General features: G+C 51.0%; 9 protein-coding genes across 9 annotated transcripts; 4 read left to right on the top strand and 5 right to left on the bottom strand.

The window, feature by feature from the left end:
- Positions 1-52: 52 nt before the first annotated feature.
- On the bottom strand, positions 53-1,092 carry HO133_003829 (uncharacterized protein; the record flags this gene model as incomplete). The annotated part of the gene is made up of 2 exons (XM_037294751.1): positions 53-776; positions 824-1,092. The coding sequence occupies 2 exons, from the start codon at positions 1,090-1,092 to the stop codon at positions 53-55; spliced, it is 993 nt and encodes a 330-aa protein (XP_037149439.1).
- Positions 1,093-4,293: 3,201 nt separating this feature from the next.
- On the top strand, positions 4,294-5,396 carry HO133_003828 (uncharacterized protein; the record flags this gene model as incomplete). The annotated part of the gene is made up of 2 exons (XM_037294750.1): positions 4,294-4,382; positions 4,490-5,396. 2 exons carry the CDS (start codon positions 4,294-4,296, stop codon positions 5,394-5,396), a joined length of 996 nt encoding a protein of 331 aa, XP_037149438.1.
- Positions 5,397-6,012: 616 nt separating this feature from the next.
- On the bottom strand, positions 6,013-7,239 carry HO133_003827 (uncharacterized protein; the record flags this gene model as incomplete). The annotated part of the gene is made up of 1 exon (XM_037294749.1): positions 6,013-7,239. One exon carries the CDS (start codon positions 7,237-7,239, stop codon positions 6,013-6,015), a length of 1,227 nt encoding a protein of 408 aa, XP_037149437.1.
- A 2,501-nt stretch (positions 7,240-9,740) lies between these two features.
- Positions 9,741-11,394, top strand: HO133_003826 (uncharacterized protein; the record flags this gene model as incomplete). The annotated part of the gene is made up of 5 exons (XM_037294748.1): positions 9,741-9,907; positions 9,999-10,112; positions 10,286-10,536; positions 10,712-10,862; positions 10,971-11,394. The coding sequence occupies 5 exons, from the start codon at positions 9,741-9,743 to the stop codon at positions 11,392-11,394; spliced, it is 1,107 nt and encodes a 368-aa protein (XP_037149436.1).
- Positions 11,395-11,868: 474 nt separating this feature from the next.
- Positions 11,869-14,884, bottom strand: HO133_003825 (uncharacterized protein; the record flags this gene model as incomplete). The annotated part of the gene is made up of 3 exons (XM_037294747.1): positions 11,869-12,433; positions 12,559-12,657; positions 12,813-14,884. The coding sequence occupies 3 exons, from the start codon at positions 14,882-14,884 to the stop codon at positions 11,869-11,871; spliced, it is 2,736 nt and encodes a 911-aa protein (XP_037149435.1).
- Positions 14,885-15,634: 750 nt separating this feature from the next.
- HO133_003824 (uncharacterized protein) lies at positions 15,635-17,129 on the bottom strand (the record flags this gene model as incomplete). The annotated part of the gene is made up of 2 exons (XM_037294746.1): positions 15,635-17,017; positions 17,070-17,129. The coding sequence occupies 2 exons, from the start codon at positions 17,127-17,129 to the stop codon at positions 15,635-15,637; spliced, it is 1,443 nt and encodes a 480-aa protein (XP_037149434.1).
- A 323-nt stretch (positions 17,130-17,452) lies between these two features.
- Positions 17,453-18,417, top strand: HO133_003823 (uncharacterized protein; the record flags this gene model as incomplete). Its single annotated transcript, XM_037294745.1, has 4 exons — positions 17,453-17,670; positions 17,745-17,945; positions 17,998-18,149; positions 18,206-18,417. The coding sequence occupies 4 exons, from the start codon at positions 17,453-17,455 to the stop codon at positions 18,415-18,417; spliced, it is 783 nt and encodes a 260-aa protein (XP_037149433.1).
- Positions 18,418-19,116: 699 nt separating this feature from the next.
- On the bottom strand, positions 19,117-19,833 carry HO133_003822 (uncharacterized protein; the record flags this gene model as incomplete). The annotated part of the gene is made up of 2 exons (XM_037294744.1): positions 19,117-19,183; positions 19,325-19,833. 2 exons carry the CDS (start codon positions 19,831-19,833, stop codon positions 19,117-19,119), a joined length of 576 nt encoding a protein of 191 aa, XP_037149432.1.
- Positions 19,834-21,860: 2,027 nt separating this feature from the next.
- HO133_003821 (uncharacterized protein) lies at positions 21,861-27,074 on the top strand (the record flags this gene model as incomplete). The annotated part of the gene is given in 3 exon segments (XM_037294743.1): positions 21,861-26,468; positions 26,480-26,972; positions 27,019-27,074. The coding sequence occupies 3 exon segments, from the start codon at positions 21,861-21,863 to the stop codon at positions 27,072-27,074; spliced, it is 5,157 nt and encodes a 1,718-aa protein (XP_037149431.1).
- Between the last annotated feature and the right edge of the window lie 675 nt (positions 27,075-27,749).

Here is a 27,749-nt window from a genome sequence, read left to right as displayed (position 1 = left end):
TATTGAGAAGCCCCAGATATAGGGGCTCTACTGAGGTGCTCTTCTTCCAGACCTAGATCTCTATGCCGGTCTGAAAGTACAAGTCGGGAGATTCTGTGTAGAACCAGAATCCCTCGTCTTCACCATCGGGCTTTGAGTCGGAGTCGTCGAGATCTATGGAATCCCTGGCGTCCTCCGATGTATCGTTGTTTGTGGTTGTGGAAGGGTGGCAATGTGAGGATTGAGTGGAATGCTCAGATCTGCTGTTCAGGCTCTCGGATGGTTCCACTGAATTCAGCGCTGTGTTCAAGGAGGCTTCCATCTTCTCTGTGGGATACGATTCTTCCAATATGTCGGTAGTGCCTGAGGCGTGGGTACCAGGACTGCTTGCTCCTATTCCAGATAAATGAAGCAGGGTTTGAAGGCTCTCGGCAGGGTTCAAGTCGAGGCATGGTTTCCTCTGTTCGGCAAGAGTATCAATTGTCGCTGTGTCATTCCGGTCAAGCATGTTTTGGCTGGGTTTTTGTTCTTGTGCTCTGAATGGTCTCTTCGCGTATCCACTTTGAGGATCTTCCACCTTAGGGATCCAACGCTTCTTTCTCGGCTGCTCCTCAACCGTGTTCTCAATGTAGACCTGCCCTCTTTTTGTGGAACTGAGAAAGTCGTGTTGCTGCTTGTTTTGTTCATTGTTTCGTAATTGATGAGATGTCCATGCTTTGTTGGAGAAGATCATGTCATAGATTGACTCCGATATCTCTGCAGGCAAATTCTTGCCGGTTGCTACCTCGACCGCCAGTCTACCAGCTGTCAGTGATCCAATTTTTCATAGTCTCCAAGTACTCACGGAACAATGCACATGATGTTTTCCTTAAGTGCACATTCATTAAGACTCAACGCTGCCTGCCAGATCATCAATCTATACTCGGACGATGATTTCCCCTCGCAGTCCCGTTGAATGTCTCTGGAGGTTATCAGTGTCCTATACTTCTCGATTTCTCTGACTGAAGTTGCATAGGAATCAAGGCATTTGCCCAACTGATCTGAGGGACTCGCAGATGTGAGCGGGGTGACAGGCGGCGCATAGGTCCCTGAACGTTGGACCTCTTCACTCATCGTCTAGTCATGGCAAAATCGAGCAATCTTAGGTCTGGAAACTGTGGGAACCGTCTAAGAGCAGGAAAGTACAACAGCACTAAAACAAAGTAAGAATTAGAAGAAGAGACGTTGCTTACGCTGAGAGAAGCCATCAGTTGTTGATGACGAAAATCTGCTCCGAAGTGTTTTCGTCGTGCATAATGAATCACTAAGCCATTTGGAGCAATTTCAACATGATCGCATGAGACACAGACCATCCATAAGAAAAACATGGGTGCAATCTGGGAGAGGGGCACCTCGGTGTGGATCGACAGGAGCTTCTCGTTCTGCGGCTCTAGACTGTCTTACTCTGATAAGCTGAGACTGTAGAGCACAGCTAGCTTCCTTTATTCAAGCGACACCCGCCTGTCCAAACTAACCATCTGAAATCGACAATTGCATATTAAAAGATCTCTGAGACAAGTTGGTAATGAAGCAGAGGGTAGGGCCACGTCCAGGAGCAACCGAACGGTTGAGTCCTCGACTGGTGATACCCAAGTTGCACGCTGACTAGCATCGACCTCAACATCTGACGAGAGGAATCACAGATCCGTCTCAATTAATTCAGCGAGAAACGCTCACTTTTATGCTCGTATTCTCACGTGTAGGTCAAACAATAGGTGTCACTCAGAATATGTTGCCTGAGAAACCAATGGTCATCGCAAGCCTCGACAGTCGAATAAGCCAGTGAGCTGGGACCAGAATGCCTTGCCTGTCGCTTTCCTACCAGCATCCCTGCCACCGCGAAGGGTGAGTTGGATCACAAGGCTCCGTTGCCCTTTCACGGGTTTGCGGAGCGGATGTGAGAGGCTGTTGACCAAGGTTTACCAAGCATCTTCTTAAGAGCTCGCCAGCGCTTACATCTCCAGCCATTTCACGTGAAGCCATCAGAACGCTCGTGCTTACCTTAGCTAAAGTAGGGACCGCGTCCGGCCAGAGACCTCAAGTCGAGCGTGTGAACAGAATAACACGGAATTTTCAGGTATAGACAGCGCCGAAAACATTCATGTTCAGCTCGAGGCTCGACCCTTTTGAGAATCCAGCTCTTCAATACATTAGTGAATCGTTGTTGTCTCGTAAAATGTTTGGAGGAGCCAAGACTTGTACATTTCCGTGCCAAGATACACCACGTGACTGACTCCGTTACCGCAGACTAGCGCAAGCGCACGTTTCGAATTCACAAGCTCTACAAGACTACAACAACTCCTGCGGAACCTCAAACATCAGCCAACACAAAAAGCTCAGGACCAGAATGGCACAGCATAATCGAGCTGCGTACTCAAATCCATTAGTCCGACACTGGATTGGATGCGAGCGCAGGGGCCAGGACTAGAAGCAACTCCAAATTTTGCGGCATAATGATGAAGAGGCGTTGCAGTTGCATCGGCCAAGCAGAAGCTTGGTTGATGAACTGTTGGGCTTCTACGAATTGCCCTTTTCCTGTTGATTAAGGCTATGCAATTTCTAAATGTCTCATTCATTCTTCCCTCGGATTTCAATTATGGCATGAGTCTTCTGTGCGTCTTGATGTCTCACAGTGCGATTATTGGAGAACGACTACGCTCTTCGAAAGATGTCTAATTTGGCATTCCTCGAATCTCGTTTACTAATCACAAGCCTCACGATTCTCTACATAATCCTCCGTGCTACTGTAACTCTCGCTGAGATACCATGCTACTACCCCGACGGATTTACAATCGCACCTCTGCACATTCCATGCAATTCATCTGCAGTAGGTACCCCCAAAAGCGCTACCGCATGCTGTCGCGACCATCCCAACGCCTACTGCGTCTCGAATGGCTTATGCTACGACGAGGGAGTTCTCTCCCGAGGATCTTGTACGGACAAGACCTGGAAGTCGCCTAGCTGTGCTCAAGAATGTACTAGAGGTTGGTTCACCCTACCAATGCTTAAGTCCAGCGACTGACTATATTTAAGAGCGCCGGAATGTCTCCGTGGGCATCTTCAACTGCAAAGGACAAGGAACATACCAATGTGGCTGGGGTGACTGTTTAACCAACTTCACAGATCAAAATCCCTTCACCATCATCCTTCGCGACGATCAGAAATCTGCCTCTACATCCCTCCCTTCGAAAGGATCAAATACTTTGGCTGTGGGACTGGGCATTGGTCTGTCGCTGGGGATATGCTTGCTGGTATCGCTGTGGCTTCTATACCGTCAATATCGCCGATTGAAGATGGTGGAATTAGCGACCTGCCGCAAAAGCATTGAAAAACCTTCGGGTGATTGGCAGTGGCCGCATGGATCTTGGCCCCATCCGGTGCCCCAGGGAGACTCTCCGCCTCCTTCACAACCCGCGTACAATTCGCCAATTCGACAGGAGGCTCCACCTACAGCACTGGGCGCTAATCGGGGGCCACCACGTCCGCCCAAGATTCCGAATCAAAGAGGCCTGCAAGAGTTGAGAGACGAAACAGCTGAGTCGCATGAGTTGGATAGCTACAACTGCGGCTCGAATGGGACAAGGGAGTTTGTCTAAGAGGAGGGCCGAAAGCTGGAGTAGTACAATATTTGGGGTTCTGGGGTTCTAGTGAGGGCATTCGACTACACTCTTTAGTCACACGCCAAACCTGGAAGACATCGACTTGGGTCCTATGCGACCCGCGATTTAGTGGCCATCATCGAGGTAAAATATTCTCTTGGAGCGAAGCTGCCAGATCGTTGTCTGAAGGGACATGATACCTAGGGAAGATTGTGCTGGGAGGCCCGCTCAGAAAAGTCGCCGATCTTGTTGAACTATTGACTCTGAAGGATTGAAGCGATTACTTGGCGACTAGGACTATCTAAGCGGACGACTTGAGAACGTTGAAGGTCGGATATACTGCCTGGCAAGAGTGATTGGTTGATGGAGGGACCCTATTTTGTTTTGATTAATCGGAAGCAACTCGTCATGTTAGATGTTTGATCTGAGCATTCGTCGAAAGGCTACTCAGTAGTTACAAAATGACATTCCATATCCTGCCTCCTTGATTCCTGATCGATATCTTGATTCGCCACGGATGTCTCAGCAGTGGCGGCGCTGTGGCTGAGCTCGTCCACGTCAATTTTCTTGGCAGCCAAGTCCCCCACCCACGGCGTGTTAAAATACCTCCTTCCTCACCTCAACTCATCTTCGTATATTCACCTATATCCTCATCTCACAATCGACCATCACTACGATGGCCGACTTCATCCCTCCATCTGGGCCTCCACCGCCCAAGGTGCCCGAGGGTTGGAAAGCTCAATGGAACGATCAGTACAAGGAATGGTACGTTCAGCAGCCCTCAACTCACATCGCCCCCGTCCGTGTTCTTCAGCCCACATCTACTTCGAGTATCATCCAACCCCATCACCACACTGACACCTCAACCACAGGTTCTACGTAAACATCCACACCAAGCAATCCACCTGGGACCGCCCCAACTCCCCCGTCTACCCCACCGCCGCCGGCGCCCCGCCCGGCCCACCACCCTCCTACCCCGGCGCAGGCAACACCACCGCCGGCGGCAGCTCCACCTACCCCGCCGGCGCGGGTGCAAACACCTACCCGCCCGAAAAGGGTCTCGGCTCCAACAACCCCTACGGCGGCCCCCAAGGCGCCTCCTCGCACCAGGACCTCGACGAAGACGCCCGCTACGCCCAACAGCTCCAGGCGGAAGAAGACGCCCGCGCCCGCGCCGCGGGCCGTCCCACGAGCTCCGAGGCGTTGGACCGCGGCGAGAGCGACAGCTACTACCAAGGCGGGGCGCAGCAGGGCGGGGCGTACGGCCAAGGGCAAGGGCAGTCGCCGAGCTACGACGCGCAGCAACTGCCGCCGCGCGACGCGGGCAAAAAGGGCGGCCTTGGCGGCTTCCTGTCGAAGCTGGGCGGGAGGCACAACCAGCCTCAGCAGTCGCCGTACGGGCAGCAGGGGGGCTACGGTCAGCAGGCGTACGGTGGGCAGCAGCAGGGTTATGGGCAGCAGCAGCAGGGGTACGGCGGCCCTCAGTACGGAGGGTATCAGCAGCAGGGGTACGGAGGCGGATATGGAGGACCGCCTCAGGGCGGGTATGGTGGGTATCAGCAGCAGCAGCAGGCTCCGGCGAAGAGACATGGGCTTGGGGCCGGTGGGGGAGCGGCGTTGGGGTTGGGAGGAGGATTGCTGGGTGGGATGCTGCTTGGTGAAGCGATGGATGGGGGTGATGGAGGTGGTGATGGAGGTGGTGATGGGGGCGACGGGGGTGGGGGTGATGGAGGTGGAGGTGGAGGTGATGATGGTGGAGGAGGAGGGGGAGACTTCTAAGCTAGCAGAGTAGAAGAGACAGAGAGTGCGTACAAAGGCAGAACAGGGAGGGGGGAAATGATGCAGAGGAGAAGATGACAACTTTAGAATGCGCGATGGATGGTTTCTGGTACTTAGTTCATGATCGAGGATGCAAAAACCTAAAAAAGGCAAAGGCCCTTCTCTTATACCAACTCATCTCATACCTTGAGTCTTCAACCTTCTCTATGCATTGATGCCACGCTAAATCTTCTTCGAGACCAGCAGCTACTAATTTTCTGGAAATCTATCCAAACACTCCTGCGACAGATCTCAACGGGCAGCGCAGCAAGCTTGGTATATTGCAACCTGATCGAAACAATGCCCAGCTCTCGCCATCTGGCCGATCCGATCGGTGAACTTGTGCAACGCCTGGGCGAGAAGATCGGTCCAGCTCCAGAAGCACTCTACCCTCGCGATAATGGGCTTCGCGCTCATTGTTTACCGTCAAATGCTGTGTGCAGGCCTCTAACATACTATACACCGACCGATCCAACATCGATTGTGCTTCGATCGTGTATCGAGAGTGTGCAATAACTTCATGCTTGGCCGAAGATCCGCAGCGGCCTTGACGAAATCATGGTGATACGATTCGGTGTTAGGTAGAATCCGCTCGCATTCGCCTCAGTACTTGCATTACAGCACCCGAAGTCCATGCTTCTTTGAGACCCCTAAGAACGACGTCCTGCTCGCTTTCGGGTGCCATGCCTCCTGGAGCAGGGGGTCTCTTGTCGAGATTCGTTGGGAATGGGTATCCTTCGGTGATAGCTGCCACGAAGGCTTCGACTCCCTTGCTCAGCCCTTCCTTCTCGTACTTTCCCATCAGACTTTCCCAGCACCTTTCGACAAGGGCCAAGGTGTCGATGGCCTCCATCGGCTTCCCAAAAGCGCTACTGATCTGGAGAAGGTTCGCACTGCGCTCTAAATCCATGGTGACATTCTCGCCAGCGGCATGGAAAAGAGCAGGATTGAAGAAGATGCCATCGCCCTTCTCTAGAGGTAAGCTCACATAGTTCTCCAGAAAGTATTGGTTGAACTCCGGCAACCGAAATGCCATATACCCCTGTTCGAACAGTTGACTGAAGGGCAAAAGTCTTGTTGGGCCGCTATCGAGCGGCATGTCAGTGTGCGCCACAGCGCCTTGTAGCGTGAGAAGTTGACTCGCGACCTGCACAGCTCGCGGATACCTGGCAGCGGTCTCTGCAGTCTGAAACCCCAGGTGGTAGTCTCGATGACAGACTTGGGCTTTGCCGCCCGGTTTCACAACATTGACTTGGGCCGTGATTCTGTACGCCGGACCAAGCCACGCATCGCATGCGAGAGCGAGCCAAGGATTGGAGTAGTATTCCATGAAAGAAGCCGCGTCAGCGCAGCAATGCTTGCTGAAGGAGTTCCAGATTCTGTCATTATTGCCGGCAGCTGCGAAATGGTCTCCTCCCGACAATGATGATGACTTTTCTGAGGCGATGATTGAGCTGAAAACGCGATTGGATCGATCTAGGAGGGAGTCTGAGTACATGCCTTTGAGAAGGAAGACGCCTGGGCCCGAGAGGAGGATGTGGTACCATTCATCCTGTAGCGCGGATGCGATAGCAAGGGAATCAATGTGGCGGCCAGAGCTTTTGTATATGGGAATGTTGGAGCACACGGATTCGCAGAGAGGATAGATTTTGGGGTCCACCACCTGAGTACAATATTCCTTTAGTGCTGAAAGCGACGGCTTCTTTTCCAAAGCAAAGAGTCGGTGGGATAGGAGACGAGGTTCTGCGACGGGTCTGGCAGCAGCTTCTCCCATCTCTTGACCCTTTGGCTGGAATACTCGCATGCGTGGCTGCAGAAATGCCAAGTCTTTATGCTAGATCGTACTTTACTTGTTGTGCACAAAAGCCTAGCAATTGACTAGCGTAGATCATAGGGCTAGGGCTGCTCCCCTGCCACTGGTGCCACTAATAAAATATTCGCCAATACTACACCTCTACACCAAGTCTCAATTATAACTAACATGGCGGTAATGAGTCTTGAAAAGGCAATATGTGCCGCCATCACATTCCGCCTTCTTCTCAGGTGTGAATACAAAGACACTAAGGAAAACGGGGGTTCGAGTCAACTCCGCAATAAGAGTCGTAGAAAGAGCAGGAAACGAGGTTTCCAACGACGTGCTTGCCTTACTGGTGACTTCGATAGGAGTGGACAAGCTGTACGAATGAGTGATGGATCGAATGTGTCATGAAACGTGCGAGAAGCAATGCTCAAGGACCTCAAAAAGGCACCTCGCAACGGGAGAGTTGTTGATCAAGAAAATGTGGATATCTTTACGCGATCTAGACAGGAACGGCTTCCTCGCTCCCTTCTGAAATGAGTGCAGTATGACCATGCTTACAAGGATACCGATGGCAATTTTGTTAAGGAGATTGTACCAAAAGTATACCCAGATAAGCCTCGTCTTTATGCGGATCAAACGGAATGAGGTAAGTGATTGGCCTCTGGAGAGAATAAATGCAGGGGAAAGTTTGATTGCAGCGATGAGGGTACTCATCAGGTTGGTGGGCCTGAAAGACATAAGAAGAGGAAGGTTACGGTGCCCAAAGGAGTGCGGGTGGAATATCTTACCGACGCTGTGAACCTGTCAAGTTCGCTCTTATGCATTGGAACTGCCATTTTACGAAGCCGATTGTAGGACCTCAGAATCTGTGGGATAACCATGCAGCAGTCGAAATAGCAGCTGCTTTGGAACGATCGAATTGGGAGGACGAGCAGCTAGTAGCTGCAATCGAGGAACAATGATATCAGGTATAAACCCCTGGCACGGATGCATGGGCCAATATGGTTGTAAGTTTCCTCGCCCGATCTCTGTATTTGGCGGCAGGGAGACGGTGAGAAGCCAAGACATGTGGGCTTCTGGCATCAAGAACTGAGTAATATTCCTCTGACGTGCTCAAGCTGTCGGCGAGGACTGGTAAGATGAATGGAATTTCAAGCTCCGCCCATGACCACATCTACCGTTTTGTCCCTTCTGAGCCGCAAACGGTCCGCCGAGCTCGACAGAGCCCGTGATGAATCCAAGCGCGTATGGTAAGGAGTCTTTGTGGTTTATTGAAATAAAGTTCTGGACATGTCGGCGTTAAATTTGGCACGCGAGAATGTAGCTACAGCTTTGGGGAAGCAGGTGAGTATGCCGCGTGGCTCTTTTCGCCTTTCCCATGACAACCTTCGAGGCAGAATGATGTGCTGCTAAAGCTCTTTTCCCGGTTCAAACTTCCTGGGAATCACGAACTATGATTCAACTGCCTTGTTCATATAATGCAACACTGACTTTGAGCGAACAACAGTAGGTGGCGATGTGAATGGTCTTCTGGGTCGGTTCGAACGCGCCGCAGAATTTTATGGCTTGAATCTATCACGGGCAATATATCAGTGGCGCTATGCTTGGCTGTTAAGTCCGCAGTCGCCTATCTCCAATTGGAAGGGAAATTCCTCATCGCCAATGTGAACAATCACAATTGTCGAAATATCCCACCGAGTGCTTTTCGACCTACACTCTCCCAAGGGTCTCAACATCTGCATTCTTGTCATCTGTATCATTGTCAATTCCAGGCTTTATGCGCTCCCGTGCTGTTTGATGCATTAAGAGCAGCAGAAAGATGGGAAGACGGCGGCAAAGAAAGAGAACGAGTGGATGAGTGCTAGGTCGAAGCAGAGGAGTAGGCTGGGCTGACCGAAGAGGGACGATTAGATGAGGGAAATGCAAGAAGACCATGCTGAGATCGCACATGGAAAGTGTATCGCTCTTCAAGATTGAACAGAGAGCTTATGATAACAGTCGCATCCTTTCAACTCGCTACTAAAAAGCCGAATGCAATAACACAAGAGATGTGTCTACCACGGTTGAATCGAGGTTATTCTTACTCCTGGTCGATCGCAGCCATATCGTATATCCAACAGGGTCGGCAAGTATTCCCGTCTCGCGATGTCGGTGAAGTCGGAGAAGCTGCCCAATCGGCTCATCTTCTTCGAAAAGAACAAAGCTACAATGCAAGCTTCCACCACTTGAATTCAACACAAAACAGAGTTTCCTCCAAACCACCCCGAACCCAACGATCCCTTACTAGTGCGCGCATCGCTCCTCGGCTTATGACCTTTACCCGCAGTAGTCTTGAAGCTAGTCAACGACAACTCATCCATGAACTGCTTACTCAAGATGCATAGAAAGACTTCGAGAGGACGGTCTAGGATCGGGATGGTCGCCACAGCTGCAGGCCTCAGGGAATCATATCGTTAATCACCCCTTTGCATCATCTGTGCTGAAGGATTATAAATCTGGCCAAGATGGCGAATGGGAAGAGCGCATTGGATGTTTGCACGCCGTCACTCACACCAGTCACCAATGCCAAATTGGACAACGGAAAACGTGACAAGGGCAGCTTGAATGAGGGCGTTGAAAATGTTGAATACACGTTGAAACCTACGACTAGAGCATATGCTTCTACGGCAAGGTACATCCATACACACAGACATAGTTTCGAAGAAACATTTCTCTGTGTACTCATCGAAAGAGGTACCCCTGTGCTGAGTGATCATGAACAGGCTGAATCTGCAACATTATCTATGGAAGGACCAAACCGGCTATCTACTACACCCCAGCATACCCCTGTCGGGCATTGAGAATCTCAAAATTGCAGACGTGGGTACGGGCACGGGGTACGTACATCATCAGCTTTACCACTGTCATCAAAACAGAGGCCGTCACAGTAGTGATCGGAAACAAGCCAATTCCTTGCATTTCATACCTTTTTGGGCTTTCATGCATAGAAAAGAACAGGAAAACCTGTTCAAACGAACCCATCAGTCTAAATGAATTCCCATTCCCACAGAATCTGGCTCCTCGATCTCGCCCGCACTCTTCCTCCAACGGCGCAACTCGATGGCTTCGACATCGATATCTCGGACTGCCCGCCCGAGCAGTGGCTGCCGCGCAACGTCACGATGCGACATCTCGACGCTCTGGGCGAGATTCCCGAGCATCTAGCCGGGAAATACGATATCGTACAGCTGCGGCTGTTCCAAGTAGTCGTCAAGGACAATGATCCCGGGCCGCTGTTGCGGAACATGGTGAAGATGTTGAGTGGGTGCTTTACGTTCCCCCCCCCCTTTACGTACACATATCCGTTACCATTCCACATACACTCTATACCGTTTTCCCAATCAATCACACATAAGATACCATCCTCTCCCCCCCACATCGAGCATCTTCGGCCCCGCACACCACACCGTCTAACGCCATGCCCCCAACCCCACAGAACCGGGCGGCCACCTCCAATGGGGCGAATACGACATGACAACGCACACCACAATCAAAGCATCACCCTCCCTCAGCACCACCGCCCTCGACGCCATCCCAGCATTCGTGCAAGGCTTCAAGAAGAGAGACGGGCGCGTCGGAGTGCAAAAGTACGTTCCCCTTATTCTATCCAACCCCCTTCACCACCGCCTCCCCAACCGCAAACCCTCCCCAACCGCAAACCCCCCCCCACTAACGTCCCACCAAAACCCCCACAGCTGGATCCCCCACCTCCCCCACACCTTCCGCACGCACTCCCTCACCCACACAACCAGCACGCGCCACGCGACCGCCCCGCCCTACCTCCCCTCCCAACTCGACGTCTACCTCCTCACGTACGAAGAGCTGGCGGCCAAGACCTTCGACCCGATGCCCGGCGGGCACGGCGACAGGCTCCGGGAGCTGGTCGCCGCGGCGGGGGAGGAGGGCCGGAGGGGCGTCGGGTGGGGGATGGATCGGTTGGTGGTTGTGGGGCGGAAGGCGGGAGGGGGTGGGGAGGATGGAGGGGGGAGTTTGGTGGGGGAGGGGGGGAGGGATGGGGAGACGGTGGTGGGGGGTGGGTGGTGGAATGGGGGGAAGGGGAAGAGGGGGGGTCGGAGGGAGAGTTTGATGAGGATGTGGAAGCGGATGAGTTCGTCGTAGGGTCGATGGATTGGATGGGATGTATCTTTGGGATAGATTTCTCGGGTGCGTCGTTAGCCGTAGGTTACCTGAAAGGATCTAGAAAAATGTTGCCGGATTGATTATTATTGGCATGTTTGTCCAAGGTACCTTCAGGTACCCAGGCATCATCGAGGACGTGAGGGTGCAGCGGACGGGGACGATAGTTCGTGAGGTCTTGTATCAAGTATGTAAAGCATCTTAGCAGGCTTGGTGGTGCGATCATGGGTTTTGGTATCTCGGTGTTGTCAAAGCCTGCTGTTTTTGCCATTCTCGTCTAGAACCCGAAGGTGACCAGTAATAGCAACCCCCAGCTTCTCGGCCTCAAACCAAGTATTTGAAGACCAGTCGGCCATATCCATGCCAGCCAATGAACGGTCAAGAGCTCATATATCATGATCCGACAACACCAACTACGCCAAAATTGTCAACCCTCGCCTGAGTCTCAATCACCCACTATGTGGACCATTTTAACTCCCGTCCACACTTCTCAGAGATTCTTGCCTTGATCGTCTCCTTGTGCTGTTCAGCCATGTCCAGGAACTTCTCAATCTCCTCTCTGTCGGTCTTCTCGCAGAGACTCAAGATCTTTCCCGGATTCAATTCTCTCAAGGTGCTGGAAGGTGACTTCTTCCTCCTTGCTCCTTCATCCACCGAATCGTCAAAACCTTGCTCCCATCTAAACAAGCGTACCTCCATTCCAATTGCAAGAATGACGTATGGGTCGTCAGCGCCTATCACCTCACCCTCTGGATAGTTGTCGTGTTTAATTTTGCCGTCGTCGGTATGGTCTAGATTTTCGCTAGCCTCGCGGATGATGTCATCCCAAAGATCGTCCCAATACTTGCTCGTTCTCTTCACACGTAGGTAGAGGTAGTGAAATTTCATTGCTTCTTGACTGAAGCTTTCTTGTGTGCCAAAGTAGCACAAGGTGTTTGGGGGAAGGGTCCAGGCTGGCTCCTCAGTCTTTCGTACGAAATGCTTTAGGGCCCGTGTGGCATCTTTCCAGAACTGTCCGAGTCTGTTGCAGAGAAGTCAGCATTATCTAGAAAAGCTTGAGGACCAATTTGGACAGTCGCTGGGAGTGGAGCTCTTGCATGAACAAAATGATATAGATTTTCAGGCGACAAGATGAACTCCACTCACGTTGACGTCTCGCTTTCAGTGTCAATTTCGTATGCATCAATGACGCTTCCCCATGGGGTGCCCTCAGAGCCATACGACGAAGATTCCTCAACGTGACGCCTGCAGTGTTTTGTCAGCTCAGTCCACCGTTTGTAACATGTGCTCCTGTCAGACTCTCGAGACGATATGTTGGGAATTTATATGAAATGACGTCCAGTCACGAACAAGGACCAACCGCGAGCAAGATGGAGGAATGTATGTTTTGATCAACTCACCATGCTGCACGTCTCTTGCGCTTGCGGGCTTTGCCGGCCCTAGGTGTTGAGACACGCAACCCTCGAAATCGAACACTTTCATTGGCGACATACGTCTTTCTATTCCATTCATATCCCGCAACAACGAGACATTCTAGCCCATCACCAAGGCCACCGCCTGAGTGAAGCCAAACTTCCATCTGCCGGTCCGAGAATACCTCCACTGCGAGGAAGTCAGGAGAAGGCTGAGGGTCCTGTGTACCCTTATCCTCACCCTTCGGGATCAAAAGAGCTGGATCGTTAGGCAAAGGCTCGAGAAATACTATGTTCTCCATGACTAGGGGTCTTTGTTGACAAATACGTCGAAACCTCCTAGAAACTTTCAGGCACGAATTGTAAGTTCTAATATCCGACACATTGCGCAACACCATCTCACAGATCTCTTCTGGTAGTCGTGCTTCGTTCGCTTGGGTTAGTCGCAGAGTCTCAAGGGTTGTAGCTTCGAAGAATTGGATCAAAGCCACGAAGGAATTCTTTATCAAAGCCTTCGTCACTGGAGCCTTTTGGATTAGCTCCACCTCGTATTCGCTCCCTTCGTCGCTCCCTCCGTCGCTCGTTCTCGCATCTTCTTCGTTCGTTTCAGTTTCCTCAGACTCTTTCACCGTATCTTTATCCTCTCCTTTCGCTTCTACGTAAACATCTTTCGTTCCCTCCTCGATTTTCCCTTCATGACCATGCTCCTCGCTTTTCACGTCTTCGTTACTGTCTTCAACACATTTGCTCTTACCATCCTGCTGGCCTACATGTTGCCTGACTCGCTCAACATCCGTTGTGTCGAAATCTTCGTCGATCTTTTTGATATTCTTGGTAAATCTTGCATCATAGAATGCGTCAAGCGCTTGATCGCCATATCTCGCCCGAGAGTCTTTGGAAAGGTTAGTGTTAATAGATACCAGGGGCATGAGTTCCGTATGATCAACGCTCCCATCTGGCCTTGACTTGATCAGAACCAGATGCTCAATTGATATGAGGACTGCATTGAAGGATTTTTGGGTACAGTTGGCACGTCCATACTCTATAGCATTGGCGATGGCCTTTTCAAAAACGCCAGGGTAGTCCAGCTGCGGTGTTAGACAGATCAAGGCTCCCTCGAACCAGTACTTGGTTTCCTCTGGGGCGGAGCCCTCCGGTAAGCCATCCATGTGATACCCGACCCCTAACGAAGATGCCAACTCTGGATCGCCCTCAGACTCGTTGTCTGTTACCATTCCGAGGTACAAACCCTCGCCATACGGCTTTTGGGCGTGGCGTTGAGCCACTAGAGCAAGATTTTCGCCACCAGCAGCAAGGCAGAGGATAAAAAACGCAAGCTCACGGAACGGCAAATCTTGGGCTTGCCAGCCAAGTAAAGTGACACAAAGATCTCGTTGCTGTGATTGTTGGAAGAAGTCGAACAACATCCACCGAAGTCGAGGTCCGGTGAGGCAGGAGCGCGGGATGTGATCAAGGCTCTTGGGTCTGACTAGTCTCGTCTGCAACGTCTCATATTCTGTGGAGACTGTAAAGCTTGGCGGGTCTAACGACAAAGTAGCGATTGAATCTGCAGGAAGAAGTTGTGGTAGCAAAAATCGATTGCCCTCGGTGTCAAGAAAGAGCGCCTTAATCCACTCATCATTTCGGGGGATATGTTTCAGGCGGAAGTGGGCACCGCTATCAACAGAGAAGACTTCTCGGTCGAGGTCGATGGTGTAGGTCCATTCGATGTAGCCGTCACCGAACCCCGATGCATAAAAGGGTGGGGCATCTTGCGGTAACCTGTCATCAAATGCAGCGTGGAAGATAGGCCTGTAAGGTTCATTTTCGTGGAGCTGGTGCATATCCTCAGGCTGGATGATCAAGAGTTTCTGTAGTAGCGAGTCCCATTTGGCGAAGAAGTCGCGCTGAGACTGGAGCCACTTCTGATACTCTTCAGGATCCACTGGGACACCATTCACCAGTGACTTTCCAAGACCATCAGGATAGCTGTCATAATTATTGTAGAAGATCCAGAAACGACCTTTGAATTTGATGATTCTGTATCCGCGAGTGCCCATGGTTACGTCGAATGCAGTGGAGAGTTTCGAATGCTGACGAACTGCTGTGATGAAGGAAGGATTGTATCCGTAGTGTCTCGCTGCGAATTTTGCCGTGGGGGCTGTTGCCTAAGGTTAATGGTCAACGTAGGTGCCAGAAGGGTAGAATGTAGGCTGTGAAGTCTAGGTGTCAAGCTGGATTGATGCCTACTTGAGACTAGTGGCACTGTGCTGAAAATCCCACTCTAACTTGACAGGGAATCCTTCTATGCATGCAAACAGGCATGCTATGGAAGTGCTTGGTCTCTCAACAATGCAGGCGAACTTTGTTATCGCGACGACCATGAGAGACAATGTGATGCTGCTCAGAGTGTTTGCAGATTCTGCAAGCTGGCTAGAATGACAAATGTGCTACTTCCGTAGTAAGCAGAACCTGCTAACCCGAAGGGGCTTAGCGAGCTTAGCACTTGGAGGGACTGAGGCAACAGCGCAAAGGCGAACACAGAAGTGATTGTGTAATCAAATTGAACCAATCACACTCCCACAGTAGGTTTAGCGCAGTAACGCGCACGGCACGCCAAGCAAAACAACCGTGTGGCACTAGAGGCCGCGCAGTGACATTCGAGGTGCCAGAATATTAGGGCATTCGATCATAGGCTTTTTCCTGCTCTTTACGATAAATTTCCAACGATGATTCGTTTCATCTAGAGCTCCGCCTCCCCGTCTACGATCAAGACTCTTCTTCGCACAATCCTACATGGCTCGTACAATCTAAGCAGCAAACGCATAACTTCCAAGCACGGCATACACATCCCAGGGACAAGTTCCGCCATTCTGTCCCAAAATCTGTGCGACGACGCTCGCGTTCCGAATGCCCATCTCGTCGGACATGAACCGCAGTTGCTGGATGATCCATGCCTTGATTTGGGTTGTGGAGCTAGCATGTAATCCAGCGACGTAGAGTGGGAAGAGCAGAGTGTAGCATCGTAATCTCTGGGTCGTGGAGTAGGTCTTGCTCCTCGGTGTGGGGCTTTCGTGCTCTGTGAATTGAGGCGCAGTGGCACAGATATCTTTCGCTATGCCGTTGATGTAGCCAGTCGCGATGGCTGAGTTGCGGGGAGAAGAGCCGTTGTTAAAAGGCCCTGTGTCTGGGGAGACGCGGTGTGTGCGTATTATGTCATTCAATAGGATCCTCATGACCCGGAGAACGTTCCACCCCTGAGTAACGAGATGATCTGGATACGTATCGTAACGTTTCTCGAACACTCGTTCCGATATTTCTTCTAGATATGTCGTATTGTAAAGCCATGTTGAAGCCATATGCTTTCCAAGCGACACAAATTCGTGGTCAAGCTCGGTCGCGCGAGCGATGATCTCGAAGCTGAGAAGGCACCCATCTTGAATGGCCCCTTTTAGATTAGCATATTTGACCACCAGGCCGGAGAGCCGCCATTTCGGATCATCCTTATTTAAGAAGGGCTCAAGATCAGAGCGAAGTCTGATCAACGCAGGCGGCACTGGAGAATTTGCCGAGACGCAGCTGATGAGAAGATTGGTGCTCAGGCGTGCTGACAGCCGGTGACCCGTATAGTCTTGGAGCAGCGGGCTCTCACGCATCTCGACCAGGGCAAGAGCACCGTTGATATGACTCATCCAGGAACCGATCGATCGAGGATTGTTGTTCGTGATTTTTTCAAAAAGGTCGAGGAGGAGCACTGCTGAGAGTGTTGAGTCACTCGTCGCCGACTCAGGGCTACGGAGTGCTTTGTTTAGCAGCGGCAGAGCAGATAGGTACTTTTCTCGAGAAATATGCGAAGCCTGTTCGCAATCGAATTGGAAAGAGAAGAACGCTAAGCTGACGGCATCAACACTCGCAATCAGGGGTCTGTCCGATGGAGAATGTTCGTAGAGAGGTTCTAGGACATCATAGGTTTTTGAGAAGCCGGATACATAATGAAAAAAGAATGCGTTCCTCGCCCTATCTTGAATAGTGGTAGCCAAAGTGCGCGGGACGGGTTTTGAACTACAGCTCAACGCTTTCTGCCTGGTCGCCTGGGTTTCGTCGCGGACTCTCAGCTGCTCGGTATCACGATAGCCGGAGCAAATATGGGTCGCTCTGATGCATTGACCACAGGAGTCTCTTTGGAGATCACACTGATGTCTCGTCAGTGAGAAAAGAGACTTGGTCAGGCATTTGGGAGCTTACACGGAGCTTCCTCTTTCTACACCGCAGGCAAGCTTTGGAGGGTTTGCCACGGTACACCATGATTTCGCTCACTCACACCGCTACAACAGGTACCATAAGGAGCAAGACTCCCAGACCCGGATGTCAAGACGGGAAAGGCTGCTTTGACCTGCTATGCCGCCGAGATTCAAGAGCCTGCGCATGGAGGCTGCCCCACACAGCGCGGACTTAAGGTAGTCGGCGATAGAATCTGACTATGCCCGAAAGCGTAGGTGTTCCGTTATTATCATGTGACTCCACTCTAAAGCCGACCGAGAGCCACAAGAATCGTGTATAAGAGATGAGTCTCTCCCAAACATTTCGCTCATCCAATTTACTCAAACACAAGGAAACCTATCCAAGAAATGCCTTTCCAATACAAACACGTCCTCATGGTCGGTGCTACATCTGGCATCGGTGCCGCAATGGCCGACCGTCTTGTCCAGGAAGGCTCTAAAGTCATCGCGGTGGGCCGCAGACAAGACAGGCTCGATGACTTCGTCCACAGACATGGCAAAGACAAGGCCAGTGCCGCAAAGTTTGACATTACCGATCGGCAGAACATGGACGCGTTCGTGAGAGAGTTGGTTCCCCCCCCTCCCTCGCTTGTCCTCTAGGCTACTATGACACCAATGTTCTTACAGCCATCTACAATAGCATCACACACACCTACCCCGAGCTGGACTGCGTCTTCCTGAACGCCGGAGTCCAAAGCCAGGTCAACCTCGCACAGCCAGCGAAAGTTGACTTGTCCGCTTTCCACTCCGAGATCACCACCAACTTCTCCTGCTTCGTGGATCTGACGGTGAAGTTTCTGCCCTTCCTCATGAGCAAGGACACCGAGACGAGCTTGATATAGTACCTTTCGCTCCACCCCACCAAACCCAAACTGGTCTACTGACAAGCCCAGCACGAGTTCCAACCTCGCCATCGTCCCCGCAGCTCCCCTTCCCGCCTACTGTGCCTCCAAGGCTGCCTTGAACTCATTCATCTACTGTCTCCGCGAGCAGCTCCGTGACTCATCTGTCAAGGTCATTGAACTATTGCCTCCTCCTGTACAAAGTATGTCCACGTTCGTCCGGAGGCCAAGTACTTGCGATAGGGCTGACGTCCACAAGCGGAATTGCACGACTACATGGGCCATGAAAGCGGACGACAGCTCGGTATGCCAGTGCGCGCATACGTAGATGAAACGTACCAAGGTCTCGACTCCGGAAGTGACCAAGTCGTCGTTGGATCTATCGGTCCGGCAGACACTTTCAACGAGATCATCGACAAGAGGAGGGACGCTTTTCAGAATTTGGCAAAGATGATGAGGGGTAGACACTAAAGTCGCAAGTGTTGTGGTGGAGGAGAGAACGAGCTTCTATTTCGCTTCCAAGTTCAAAGTGGGTTCGAATTAGCCACAGCGTCCATCACTTTGTTTTCTGCTGGCCTTGTTCATCTGTTCAGAATAGAGTGGTAACCCCTTGCCAAAAGAGCTCTGAGAATCGTGCCATAACTACATCTTGTCTTTTGAAGCTTTACCTTTCGTGAAAGAGACGTGCATTCTATCAAGTAGAGAAATTTCATGAGTCAAATCATCGAACATACCTGTGGTGCTTACGATATTGTAGCAAAATGCACGAACTCTCAATAGGAGACAGTTTCAGATCCGGAACCGCGCCAGCATGGGAACCGTGGCCTTCGGACTGTCATCGATCTGGCATCAAGCTTGGCCTAGATCTGTCATGGATGCGGCAAGGGTCTGATGCTACACTTGCACGATCCTTTTAGTACCTCTTCTCACCATTGAGTAGCGCAATTTTTCCTTTCATTAGGCAAATATGCTCTTCAGAAAGAAACAGGCCTAGATGTTCCAATAGCAAGCCGCGGATTCTGTAGCAGTATGAAATAGTATACAAGTAGGTGGTCACATATACACGAGCGAGAAATATTTCCCCAAAACAACCCGAAAACAAACCGTGTTCCTCGTAATCACGCCTTTACCTATTCAACATCATGAGACGACCATCAAACATACTCGCGCCTACGATCGATGATTCCTTCGCCTATCGGAAGACTTCTCGGTGACTGCTCTCTTCTCCTCATGCTTCCTACACGAATCCACTCGTCAGCAATCATACCCGAAACTCGCCCCTTCCCCTCCCCCTTCTCGCCAAGCCGTCTTCCCTTCCCATTCATTCATTCATCCATCCCCTCCTCCCTCCACCCACAACAAAGAATCAAAAACTCACTTATCATACCCCCTCTCCAACGCATTCCCCGCCAAGCCACCAAGCACCAACCCCGCAATCGTCGCCCCGATACTGCCCTTCCCGTTCCTCTGCGCCGCCTCCTGCGCGATGACGGCCCCCGCCACCGCGCCGATCATGCCCGCGCCGACCCCCCGGTCCGACGTCGAGAAATGCTCCTTGGCCTTGTCGAGCCGGTTCGACGACGACGACGACGGATCCTTGTGGGCGGCGCCCTTCTTCGCGGAGCGGTGGGCCGGGCGCTCGTCTTCGGACGAGGAGCCCGAGCTGCTGCTCGAGGCGTAGCGGGGGGCTTTGCGGTGGTCGCGCCGGGTCCGGGGTTCGAGGTCGTAGCGTCTGCCGTTGCTCATGTCCGGCGATGGCGCGTAGTTGTTGTTGTTATTGCTGTTGTTGTTGTTGGCGGGGGTGTAGTCGGGCTCGTATCTTCCGCCAGAGTTACCTGCTGGGTTATAGCCGTTGGGCTGCCCTTGGCCATAGTAGGGGTTCGACATGCGAATGGCACTGTACAAATGGGATATGCTGTATAGTATAGCCTTGCCGTGCTTGTTGTTATAGAAGTCCTAATGGTGGCGTCGCAATCGTATGGGAAAGTAGGGGCTGTAGTTCGAGTAGGTCAGTATAGATTACACGCAGAAGGTTATGTTCACCAAGCTTGAGAGAAGAAAGATGTATATTACTCAGTTCAATGCTACTCAGAAGGCCTTCGAACTGCGTGAGATAAAGAAGGCAAACCTGTTTCGGCGAGGGCGGCATGACAAATTGACTAGCAGACCGAACCCGGGCTGTGCAAAAAAAATAATTTGATTGGCTGCCGACATGATGTAATCATTTTTAGGGCTGACGGAACATGGAGGTCCCTTTCTACGCCGCACCTTCCGTTCCCTTTGTGCAGATGATAAAACATGACACACCAGAATGACATTCGAAATCTCCAGTGAAATGTGAAATGTATACAATGAGCATTGACTGACCGCAGAGCAGTCACGTATACCGGCCTACAGAGTAGCCGGGTACACTGAGGATGCTTTGTACCAGCAGCTAGAACCTCACCGGCTAGCCCGAGATGATCGCGAGGCTATGCAAACGCCCAGTCAGGGTGAGAAGAGGCTACAGTAAGCCTTGACACAGTTTGATTTCAGAGATGCTGTGGCCCTCAATATGATACTGTTTGCAGTGTTTGACGAGAGTTTGGTACCAGTCTTGGTACCAGTGCGCCCTCGAGAGCGAAAGCGAGGTTTGGCAAGAATGTCTTGTCTTGGGGCGGCCAGGTACGGCTGCATAGCAAGTGGTCTACTTCCTTACTGACTGCCACGATGCTAAGAATTTCTGATGACACTACTGACCTTCAGGGTTGCCTCGCCAAGCTTGGTGACGCTTGACTCGCCATCGGTAGCGTAAGAGACCTTGATGACAAAGCCGTCCATTCTTTGATCACTCGGTGTGCAAGGAGTACCAACTTCATCTTACTTCTGAAGGTGTCTACATCCACGTTGGTGCGCATCAACAAGTGGGGCCGTAGGTGGCGCCATGCTGTCGGCGCCGAATGTCATTAGCTTCCAGCTTCTCGTAGGGCGCATGTCTGCGCTTGCGTGGCGCTACAAGTACTCATCTTCTACGCAAGCAGTGACAAAGGAATCGCTCGAGGAAGAGTTTGTCTCTGGTAGAAAAGAAGCTCATGGGTTAGTACAGCCACCTTACTTGATTTTGCTCGACTGATTTGCAGTTTTACTCTGGCCACTTTGGCCAAGAAAACGTGGCTGGGTGGTTGAGTGGGCGGAAGACACGTACGAGCCTACCTGCTCCTTGGCGCCACTGTTGATCACCCATAAAACCTGACGGTCAAGTGGCATACTATGCTCGACCATTCTAACCTAATAGCAGGCTGCTGCCGGTTTATTGCTGTTGCGAACGCTTGCTGCTGGAAGGGTAGATCACACTCCGAAGGCTCCAGAGCTTAGACTCACCACGATCCAAATCAGTCCGTATCATGGCTTTGCGAAGTAATTGTCGTCGGTTGTAGATGCAGAACGCTCGAGATGCAGGCGGTGGCTCGGAACACTGCTTTGTGGACCGCCGCTCTAGCGCTAGTACGAATTAGGTTATCAATAACGACTGGGGTCAGATTTCCTCAACAAAGCCTTCCAAGTAAGTCGGAAGCCTGCCACTGTCGCCGATGCACATACAAGTGGGCTTCTTGTTCTATATTTGCTCTTGTTACCTTCTGTTTCTATTCGTCAAAAGTACTTGCTGATCACAACCTTTTGTTGCCTTTGGGGTTTAATCTCGTCAACTGATGAGTACTTTGTCTAAGTAGACAACGAGGCAATCTTAATTTTCATTTTGGTGCTCTGTAGTATTCTCAGTCCATGTATAAGCTTTATTTCTCTTGTAGTTTCGCGCAGGGCTCACACCCAAGAAATTGGTGACGTTCTGTGATACATTCACTTCGTGCCAAGTTCTGGATAGATGTGCCATTGTTTCAGTATCTTCCACTTCTACACTTTCATTTCGCGCCAGGATGCGCACTTCTTCAGGTATCACCTTTGTTTTGGCAGCATGTTGGCTCTTCGTAGTTGCAGTCGTCTCTGGCGGCACGATCGCGACGAGTACTAAAGAAGTCACAGTTGAGGCAGGTGACACCTTCTGGATCATTGCCAGTAGATATGGGACGACTCCCGCCGCCATCGAAGCTGCTAACCCAGGGGTGAACCCAAGCGATCTGCAAATAGGCCAAGTCATTAACGTTCCTAACCAAGCGGCTGTTCCTCAAGGCCTTGATACATCCAACACAACCACCCAAAGTTCTCTCATTGCCCTAGGCCTTGGGGCAGTTTCCTCATCATCCGGCGGCCAGGCCAGCGGTCCTTTGCTTACCTCTGGGCCTGCTAATACGATGTCAGATCCCGATGCACAGCCGGAATCTACGACATCCACAAACCTGGCAGCTTCAGTGTCAGACCCAGAACCGTCGAAATCTGTACGAAATACAGCTTCGACCACTTTGACATCAGCATCAGGTCATATGAGTTCAGAGGACTCTGGAGCAGCAGCTGCGGCTTCAGCCTCGGTCACCCAGGGGCCGTCGGCTTTTGACACTGGCTCATTGGGCCTAGCATCTAGCCTCATTCCTTCTCATCCCGCAATCCCGTCTACTCAACAGCCCACTATACTGTTCACTCCTATTATGCTGTCTTCTTCCGTTGCCTCTCCTTCTGCTCCAGGCTCTTCTAACGAATCCTTAACTACGGCTCTCGGTGTTGCAGAATCGCCATCCTCGCAGAACATCCCTGAGTCTGCGCCAGCTGCGGGGTCAGCACCTCAAAGTCTGGCATCAAATGGGATACCAGAAATTGGTGGGATCTCGATAGCAAATGGGACACCGGTCTCCAATACTAACACCTTGCAAGCTTCGGCAACCCAGGTGCCATCATCAAATTACTATCCAGCATCTGATGGGACTTCGATATCCAGCGGAGCACTTACTTCAAGTACTGGTTCTTTGAAAGCTACGGCTTTAGCATCCCAAGTACAGTCTTCAAATGGAATCCCCTCCTCCAATGAGAACTCCTCAAATAAGACCCCATCCTCAAACAAATCCCCATCATCAGATGGGAACTCGGCATCCAACGGAGCACCGGCTTCAGACGCCGTCCCTTTGCAACCTTCCGCTTTAGCATCCCAGGTACAGTCTTCACATGAGACCCCCTCACCAAATGAGATATCGGTATCCAATGGAACACCGACGTCAAATTTGAACTCCTTGCAAGCCTCAGCTTCAGTATCTCAAGCACCATCATCTAATGAGGCCCTCCCATCAAACGAGACCCCTTCCTCGGATGAGACCCCATCACCGAGTGGGACATCATCTCCAAACGGTTCGTTAGTATCGAACAAGGCACCGGCATCGAGTAATGCAGAAGCTTCAAGTGGGTCAAACCCATCAAACAGTCCACCAACGTCGAATGGCGTAATACAGTCAAGTAACGCAGAAGCGTCAAATGCGGTGCCAGCATCAACGGAGACACCAGCATCAAACGGCGCACTACAGTCAGGTAACGCAGAAGTGTCAAGTGTAGTACCAGCATCAAATAAGGCTCCATCATCAAACAACCCACCAACGTCAAACGGGGCACTAGCATCAAATAATGCAAAAGGGACGCCAACATCAAATGGAACACCGGCATCAACGGAGATACCGTTATCAAGTGGAACGCCAGATTCGAGTGGGTCTTCATTTTCCAGCGAGAACCCTGTCCCGAGTCAAACACAGGCATCAAGTGAGACGTCAATGTCGAGTGAAGATTCTACGACAAGTGAGACCCCACTTTCTGACAGTATTGCTGCCCAAGAGACTTCTCCGTCAACGACGTCAGCGGAATCCAGCTCTTCAATTGGCAGCAGCTCTTCTATGCCCACTTCGGCATCGCTGTTGGATAGCTCAGTGCTCAGCAGTCTATCTTCCGTCACCTCTTCCCTGACATCTGAGACGTCGTCAAACTCTGGATCAATATCATCGTCATCAGATTCATCAATCTCTGGGACGTCAAGCTCTGGATCAACATCGTCGATGTTAGCTTCGTCGATGTTAGCTTCGTCAACTTCTGCATCTTCCCAAATGGCGTCGACACATGTGTCCCAAGAGCCCACCACATCATCGCGGATAGTATCTAAATCTGGCAACACATCTCCAGGGCTCACGTCTTCCGTTTCACCAACTCAGCAAACAGCGCCTTCGACAACCCTTTCCAGTGCCAGTCCGACATCATCTCACGACCTAGCATATCTAGGATTTCTTGGGGCTCCACTCGCGGCTGGAATTCCTTATGCTGTCAAAAAAGTGATCGATAATTGGAAAACTCCGAAATTCAATCTCCCAAAAATCAGACTTCCGAGTGTTAAGATTCCAAATTTCAAGCTTCCAAGTTTCAAGACTACTCCAGGAGAGGACGGGCCGAGAAGATTTAAGCCTTCAGATATCAAAACCCCACACAGGGTGGACCCTACGGATGAGAACCCTTCAGAAGACAAACCCCCGGGGCAGTCTCCGGATGAATCCCCAGGAGAGACTCCAGAGGACAAGGTTCCGGATGCCAAGACCCCAGAAGATCCTCCACGACCTCCCTCACCCATGGATGGTAAGCCTTTCACTGATGACGGACCCCCATCCCCCATGGAGAAAGATCCGCCCGCAAGGTTTCCTCGCCCTAAACAACCACCTAAAGGTCTGAGGCCCTTGAATGAGATTAGCGGAGGTAAAGCTCAGTTTGAGCAGGGAATGGAAGACCCCAATTTCTTCAAACCAGATCCCACAGACGCAGAGCCGGGAACCACGGGAGGAGATGCAGAATCAGCGGGAAAGAATGGGGACTCAGCGGGAGAAGATGCAGATACAACCGGAGAAGATGGGGACTCAGCGGGAGAAGATGCGGATACAACTGGAGAAGATGCAGGTACGACAGGAAAAGATGCAGAGACTCCCAAACAACCACCTCAAGCCCCTAAAGGTCTGAGGCCCTTGAATGAGATTAGCGGAGGTAAAGCTCATTTTGAACAGGGGATGGAAGACCCCAATTTCTTCAAACCAGACCCTGCCGACGTTAAGCCAGGAATAACAGGAGGAGATGCAGAATCAACAGGAGAGAATGGGGAACCAGCAGGAGATGCAGCAACAGCAGGAGAAGATGCGGGAACAACTGGAAAGGATGCAGAGGCAGCAGGAGAAGCTGCTGAGACAATTGGTGAACTTGGTCTGGATGCTGCCGGAGGACGAGCAGCTCTGGGGAAAGACGCCGGTAAAGCTTTTGCCCAGGTCGCCAAAAAGCCTATCAAACAAGGAGTGACGGACGCAAGTGGTGCTCTTACAGGTGCAGCCAAGAATGTCGCGTCGAGCGTTGCAAGTAAAGTTGGAAGCACACTCAAGAAGCTATTTGGGCATCCAGGTGGAGGCGGTTCAGATGCAGGATCGTGTCATTCAAGATCCTTGAATAAGAGAGGGTGCAGTAACAGCGATGGGAACAGCAACAACAAGGGTACCAGTAACAGCAATAACAATGTCAACGGAGCAGCTGCAGCCGGTGCTGGTGTCGGTGCAGCAGTAGGCGCTGCCGCTAATGCTGCTGCCAATGCTGCCTCTGGAGCCGAGCCCGAATCAACAGCGGAGTCCATGACTGCGACGTCCAGCCTCGAGGAACCTCAAACACCCCCTGTGACGAGCTCTCAAAGCCCTACCAATACTCTTCCAACTACTTCTAGGATTTCTTCTACAACATCCAATGACTTCATTTCCTCCACAAGTTCTACTACAGCCACATCAACGAAAGAAAGCTCCATCGCTTCATCTGAAACAACTGAAGCTACGGCATCCTCAAAAGCTTCTATTACAGCGACATCGACGAAAGAAAGTTCGGCCACTTCATCTGGAACAACATCTGAAATTACAACATCCGTAAAAATCGCTACCTCTGTAGCGATGACATCGAAGAAAGAAAGTTCCAGTGGCATCAATTTCTTCACATCAACGTTCAAAAATACGGCCTCCTCAGATCCCGTAACCTCTGTGACAGCAGAATCTAGGCTTTCCATCTCTATGAGTTCGACTATAGACCCCATAACATCAGAGATGTCCTCTACAGCAAAAGCTACCATGTCGACAGCATCGACCACCTCCATCGCAACGACACCTAAGATCTCACCGACAACGATTCAAGCTTTGACCTCCCCAACATCCATCGCCTCCACATTAATAACTTCATCTAGACATGCAACCTCCACAATAACGACATCTAAAATCTCTACTACAGCAAGCTCAGGAGCTACGACGTCATTATCTTCTATAACAAGTTTAAAAGCTACGATTTCCTCAACATCGGGAATATCCACATCTTCTATGATGATTTCTGAAGCCACGACCTTCTCGCCATCAAACACATTTATATCCTCAATCATAAGTTCTAAATCTACGAGTCTCTCATCATCAAACAGCCTCTTTGCCTCAACAAGTCCCAAAGCTACAACATCCACATTTTCAAGTCCTACAACGTCTACACCCTCAACAACAACATCTGAACCTCCACCTTCTACAACGTCCATACCATCCCCTTCACAAACGATGACAACCTTGAAGACCGTAATCTCAAGTACTACTACATCTGCGAAACCTTTTTCAACGCCGCCACCACCACCCACGACAACTTCATCCCCACCACCACCACCCAAGACAACTTCAACCCCGCCACCACCACCCACGACAACTTCAACCCCACCACCACCATCCAAGACAACTTCAACCCCACCACCACCACCGAAAACAACTTCATCCCCGTCACCACCGCCAACAACAACTTCATCCCCGCCACCACCCCCGAAAACATCTTCAACCCCGCCACCACCCCCGAAAACATCTTCATCCCCGCCACCACCCCCGAAAACATCTTCAACCCCGCCACCACCCCCGAAAACATCTTCAACCCCACCACCACCACCGAAAACATCTTCAACCCCACCACCACCACCGAAAACAACTTCATCCCCGCCACCACCGCCAACAACAACTTCAACCCCACCACCACCACCGAAAACAACTTCACCGACCCCAACGAAGGCGAGACCGACAACAACAACGGTGGTGCTGGTGACCCCAGCTGCCACAACGGAGCCTGTTTTCCGAATGGGCTCAGCGTCCCCAGGCAAACCCGAGTTAGGACCAAGCATGGCTGGCGAGCCAATTCCATGATGGGTGAGCGAATCTCTGCAGGAAAGTTTGGGGAACTATTTGGGGGATTGTTTTGGGATTTTCAAGGTTTGACTTTCTTCTTCTCCTTTGATAAATGTTTCATTTATTATATTATTTCTCAATGTATTATAATCATATTAAAGACATTCTAAAATTAAGGCATGCTAAGTTCACTATCGTTAAGAACTGCACGCAGTTTGTGGCATGGTGAGATTAACTTGCATCAATAGAGGGGGTGTATGAAATAAACGAATCACTAGCTCACCAAGGACGCAGCCGCTCACATCTAAAATCCGAAATGGATCCGACACTGTTTGTTCACCAGGACATGAAGTCTTAGCCAACTCAAACCGGTCCGGATCGATTGGACAGATCAAGGCGTTACAAATTCTTTCTCCCTCATGCTATCGTCAGTGTCTGTTCGGTAATTCAGAAGAAACGGTATCAAGTGAGAATTTCTCGCCCCGTGCAATCGCAGCATCTGCGGACTTTTTTTTTCCTCACGGGGAGTAATTGAAAACGTACTATTTTAATTTCTGAATTCAAGACAGAATGGTAATCACTACAAGACTCGGCAACAAGAACAAGAGAAATCTGCAAACAACGTGCTACCCCAATGCCAGTAACTCCAACATTCCGCGACCGGAGTATCAAAGTCAACGCACTCCCTCCTCA

Source organism: Letharia lupina, assembly GCF_014066315.1.
Source record: "Letharia lupina isolate WasteWater1 chromosome Unknown contig_18, whole genome shotgun sequence".
NCBI classification, from domain to species: Eukaryota; Fungi; Ascomycota; class Lecanoromycetes; order Lecanorales; family Parmeliaceae; genus Letharia; species Letharia lupina.
This window is presented reverse-complemented; position numbering and strand designations above follow the sequence as displayed.